Below are 5,161 nucleotides of genomic sequence, written 5' to 3' on the forward strand. Positions count from 1 at the left end.
AGTTCCTTGCTTGTGCTCTCTCTCCTTCTGCTCCTGATTTGGACCTTTAGATTTCTGTCCGGTGCTCCAATGTAGGTCTCTGTCTCTGTCTCTGTCTCCTTTCATCCCCTGATGAAGGTTAATATTCAGGAGGATGCCTATATGTTTTTCTTTGGGTTCTGACACCTACTAGTTTTAAAGTTTACACAGAATTAATCTAATAACATTCCAGTAGACTTTAACGCCTTTACTTACCATTTGACTTTCCCAATTCGTGTTTAATCTTTCCACTAATCCACACAGTTTGTTGTAAAAACATCCAAATAGAATAAAAATTAATGGAGTTGCCAGGCAGGCATGATGGTGCAGGTCATTAACCCCAGCACTCGGGAGGCAGAGGCAGGCTGATCTCTGTGAGTTCAAGGCCGGCCTGGTCTACAAAGTAAATTCTAGGGCTGTTAAACAGAGAAACTCTTGTCTTGAAAACAAAACAAAAACAAAACAAAATGAAAAAACCCAAAGGCAACTAATGGAGTGAAAGGCAGCCCCCATGCTGTCCAGTTCTCTTTCTTTTTTTTTTCCCCCAGGGAGTTTCAATATTAATCCATGTTATTGTTGAGTAGCAGTTTGAAAAGGGCCTAAACACTGCTAACTTTCTAAAACGGTTGCAGTGTGTCATGGTTCGAGCTCATCTAGGTTATAACCATGATAGCTAAGGTTGCTATTTAACTAATGAAGGAAACGGGCTCAGAGCAGGCACGTGTTGAGTTTTTCCAGAGTGCTGAAGGAAGGAGAGCCGTGTCCTATAAATCCTGTTCATTCTTTCTAAAACAGTGCACAAATGTAAAGTAGTTCTTGGTGTTGTAGGTCGTCAGGAAAACCCTGATTCTGTATTTCTTGTTTGGAATGATCCATGAATGACTGTTTGCAGTTCTTTGGCCATTATCTCTAACCTTCCTGTTTCTCCTTTATGCAGGGCCCAGATATTACACTGTCAAAGTTGTACAAGCTGATTGAAGAATCGTGTCCTCAGCTGGCAAATTCCGTGCAGATCAGGTAAACTGTCTTTCTGCAAGGGGGTGGTGAAAATTGTAAAGGAGTGGGTGGAAGTTAGGACTTTTAACAAGATAGAGTTAGGGGCTGGGGGTGTGGCTTCGTCAGTAAAGTGCTTCCCTCCCATGCACAAAACCTGGTTCTAGCCCCAGCAGTAGACTAGGCGAGCAGCACGAGGCTGTGCCCAGCAATGGGAGGTAGAGGCAGGAAGAACAGAAGTTCAAAGTTTTCCTTGGTTGTAAAGCAAATTGGAAGCCAGCGGGATCCATGGCGAACTAAAGTTATACTTATTTGAGGGATTGTTTTCCTTAGTACCTTTATTTAAATTTTTTTAAGTGGATAGCATTAGACATAAAGTTTATATATTCTTTCCCTCCAGATGCATTATTTTCTATGGAATTACCTCCTTTTGTTTTAGATAATTCCATTTTTACTTTGACAAATGTTATGACCAGGAAGAGAGCAATGTAAGATACTCTGGAGAAATATGGGAGTGACCTTCTAAGTGGAATATAAAGTTTGTTTTACAAGTCGCAGCTTTATACAAACCGTGAAATAACTTTGAAATCAGAACTGTTATAGGTAATTCAGGAATATGGAACATGGAAGATGTTCAACGGGCCTTCCTAAAACATGCATCCCAATTTTCTCATTCAGAATCAAACTGATGGCTGAAGGCGAATTGAAGGATATGGAACAATTTTTTGATGACCTTTCAGATTCTTTTTCTGGAACTGAACCAGAGGTTCACAAAACAAGTGTAGTAGGTATGAAACTTCTCAGAGGAGCAGAGAGCGCTGTCATTGAAGTGAGCAGCTTTCTGAGGGGCTTCTGTCATTCCTTTGGTGTACATGAACAAGCAGAATAGGGTATTGCTATCTTATGGTTTGTATTTGCTGCCTTACTGTTTTGATCCATATTTAATCATAATTTATGGAGAAGCTCCTCTGTTTTATCTGTAATAGTTAGTCTGGTTCTGGGGTCTTTAGGGTTTCCCAGCTCTTTCCACAGTCCTGCGGACCACTTGCCTGTATGGTGCAACTGTAAGTGAGGGTCACCAGCCAAACTTAGGAAGCGAGGTAAGTAAAAAATACACTCTTACTTTAGTATCTGCAGTACGTGCATACATGGCGTTTCTTTGATGCTTTTTCTACTAACTGTACCCATGTCCCTCCCCTCTGGCTCCATTGCATGGTTGTTTTATGTTACTCGAATCAGTTGTTTATTGATCTCCTGTTTCCCAGGTCCTGGATGTACGAGGTAGATATAGATTTTTGTCTCACAGAGACTATGTTGTGCTGGGAGGAGGGGTGGCATATGGTTAAAAGTTAATCAGTAAATAAGCTAATTTAAACACTTGACTTTCGATTAGAATCAAACATAGTAAATATCATGGCTATAGAGAGTTTGAATAGCTGTGAAGAAAATAGAGGCCTGAAAGGTTGGAGATGGGAGAGGCCTGAGCTCTGAACACAAAGCATGAGGGAGGAACACTCCAGGAGGAGGGGCAGCATCTGCAGGCGCTTTCTATTCTTCCGAGGAAGAATTGGGCCCATAGTCGTTGCCTTGTCCTAGGATATCAGCTAACGCCTTTATCTTGTCTGTGGTCTTCTTTTGTAGGTCTGTTTCTGCGTCACATGATCTTGGCCTACAGTAAGCTTTCTTTCAGTCAAGTGTTTAAGCTGTACACTGCCCTTCAACAGTACTTCCAGAATGGAGAGAAGAAGACAGTGGAAGATGCTGAGATGGACAGGGAGGATGCAGAGCGACAGATGGAAAAGGAGGAGCTCGATGTGTCTGTAAGGTAGGTCGGGTTTTCCTGATGTGACACAGCTTCATTGAAAGTGCTCGGGTTTGCTTTGCTTCAGGCTGTATGAGCTGGCTGTCCCTTTTCCATCCCTGGGGATCCAGGTTGACTCACAGACTGCTCCAAGGCTTCATACCCTGTGGCTTGGAGTTGGCTGGTGGGAGACCCAAGTGGGCAGTCCACGGGTAGAAAGAGCGAGGTCAAGGTGTGGTTTCAGTGGCTCCCTTCTTTTGGGCTTATGGCAGTGGCTATAGGAGCACAGTTTCTGTCAGGTGATCCTCTTTACTTTCAGAATGTGGTGACTAGGAGGAGGTATTAGCAGGCATGGTGTAAAGGTGGCCCATTGTGATCTGCCCTGGGAATTGTCTTTCTCTTCCAGCTTCTCTGAGCCCTGGTTCTCAGATTTCTAAGTTTGAGCATGCAGTTCTTTCCTGTGGGGACAGCTACACTAATAAGCAATAGCATCAATCTTCAGAATGAGGGAACTTTTGACTGTTCATGAGAATCTCCTGAGGGCCGCCGAAAACACAGGCGTTCTCCACACATACACATCTCTGTATAAAATGTTTTAAAATTAGCTTACAGTCCAGTGGCTTTCCATAAGTTTTCCTATTCTTTGGACATCTGCTCTACACTGGGCTTAGACTCATCCCTGTCTGTCCTCAAACAGGAACACATATATACATATCACATACACACTCTCACACACATGGTTTCAGGTCGGTATGATGGTATAAGACTTTTTATCCCAAAGCTCAGGAGGCAGAGGCAGGAAGATCTCTATTAGAGGCCAGCCTGATCTACAGAGTTAGTTTTAAGACAGACAGGACTACATAGAGAGACTCTCTCAAAGGAAAAAGAAAGAAATTTACAAAAAAAAAATACATTTATACATACATACACACGTGTGTGTGTGTGTAGTTTTGTGTATTTCTTGACTCATTTGATTATTTGAAGCTTTTTGTTCTGTTTTTGTTGGGGATTGGGTCCAGGGCCTGTGCAGGCTCTTTGGGTGCTCCACCATTGAGCTCTTTCTTCAGTTACTGTTTTAGAATGGTTAATTGAAGCCCTTTCTTGACTTTTGAAAAGGAAAATTTTAATTTTGTGTGTGTGTTGTGTGTGCAGTTTCTTTTTTCTTTCAGGGGGTGGCTAGAATCCACAACCTCATGCATGCTAGACAAGTAGCTACACGACCCTTTTTTTTTTTTTTTTTTTAAATTTATTTAGCATTTATTTTATGTGCATTGGTGTGAAGGTGTCAGGTCTCCTGGAACTGGAGTTACAGACTGTTAGGAGCTGCCATTTGGGTGCTGGGAATTGGACCTGGGTCCTCTGGAAGAGCAGTCAGTGCTTTTAGCTGCTGAGTCATATCTCCAACCCCTACCCTTGCCCCTTTTATGATTTTATTTTATTACATTGCAAGAAAAACTCCCCTTTCTTGTAGTTATTGGGGTGCTTTTAGCTTTCTACAGGGAAATTATTTTTCTTGTAAGTTAGTATTAAAGCTGAAAAGGGGGGAAACTAGCACATGAGGTAATTGTGTGCTTTATAAGTCCCCCCACCTGACAGCCAGGTTCTCCTGTTTGAAGGGTAACCCCACTGATAGTCCAGACTGTCTGTCCTTAAACTCCAGACAATTCTGCATCAGCCTTCAGCTGTGGGTAACCCCACTGATAGTCCAGACTGTCCTTAAACTCCAGACTGTCCGTCAGCTTTCAGGTGTGGAGATTGCAAGTGTGGGCCAGTGCTGCCCGCTCCAGTTAACTTAGGAAAGGGATGGCTGAGGATGTAACCCAGTGGAATAGAACACCATGTGAGCTTCCTCTGGAGAGCTTTGGGCTGCAAGAGACTTGCACTGTTTCTTTCCTGGGTTTGTGGAAGGCCCTAACATCTGAGGAAATTCTCATGTTTCTTTTCTTGGTGGTAACTTAATACCAATTTCCCAAACTCACTTATTCCATAAGAGTTTACTAAGTGTTTCCTGCATGCCAGGCACTATGTTCATTTTCAAAGAGGAGAAAATCCCCATGTTCCTGTCATTAGGTAGGGATGGACAGATGATGGAGAGGTGACTAAAGTTAAACTAACTTTGATAAATTTTCAAGAGAGTCACTGTGGTAAAAAATGAAGCAGACACCATGTTTGGTGGTGTGCATAATGCTCACTGGGGAGAGAATAGGAATGGATTATGAGTTCCAGATCTGCCTGCACTGAGTTCTAGGCTAGCTTAGGCTATTTAGTAAGACCCTGTGTGCTTTTTTTTTTTTTTTTAGTTTTTTCGAGACAGGGTTTCTCTGTGGTTTTGGAGCCTGTCCTGGAACT

General features: G+C 42.6%; 1 protein-coding gene across 3 annotated transcripts in view; it reads left to right on the forward strand.

The window, feature by feature from the left end:
- The window catches only part of Anapc5 (anaphase promoting complex subunit 5), a 38,339-nt gene that overhangs the window by 1,829 nt on the left and 31,349 nt on the right, over positions 1 to 5,161 (forward strand). For 2 of the 3 annotated variants that reach the window (XM_005344437.2, XM_005344438.2), the window contains exons 2-4: positions 956 to 1,035; positions 1,690 to 1,799; positions 2,653 to 2,836. In XM_005344437.2, coding sequence (XP_005344494.1) covers positions 956 to 1,035; positions 1,690 to 1,799; positions 2,653 to 2,836 — 374 coding nt within the window. Of the gene's footprint in view, positions 1 to 955; positions 1,036 to 1,689; positions 1,800 to 2,652; positions 2,837 to 5,161 lie in introns of those variants that run through there. The other variant, XM_026784284.1, reaches the window with a different exon arrangement.

The sequence above is a fragment of the Microtus ochrogaster genome, chromosome 2, assembly GCF_000317375.1.
Source record: "Microtus ochrogaster isolate Prairie Vole_2 chromosome 2, MicOch1.0, whole genome shotgun sequence".
Lineage (NCBI taxonomy): Eukaryota > Metazoa > Chordata > Mammalia > Rodentia > Cricetidae > Microtus > Microtus ochrogaster.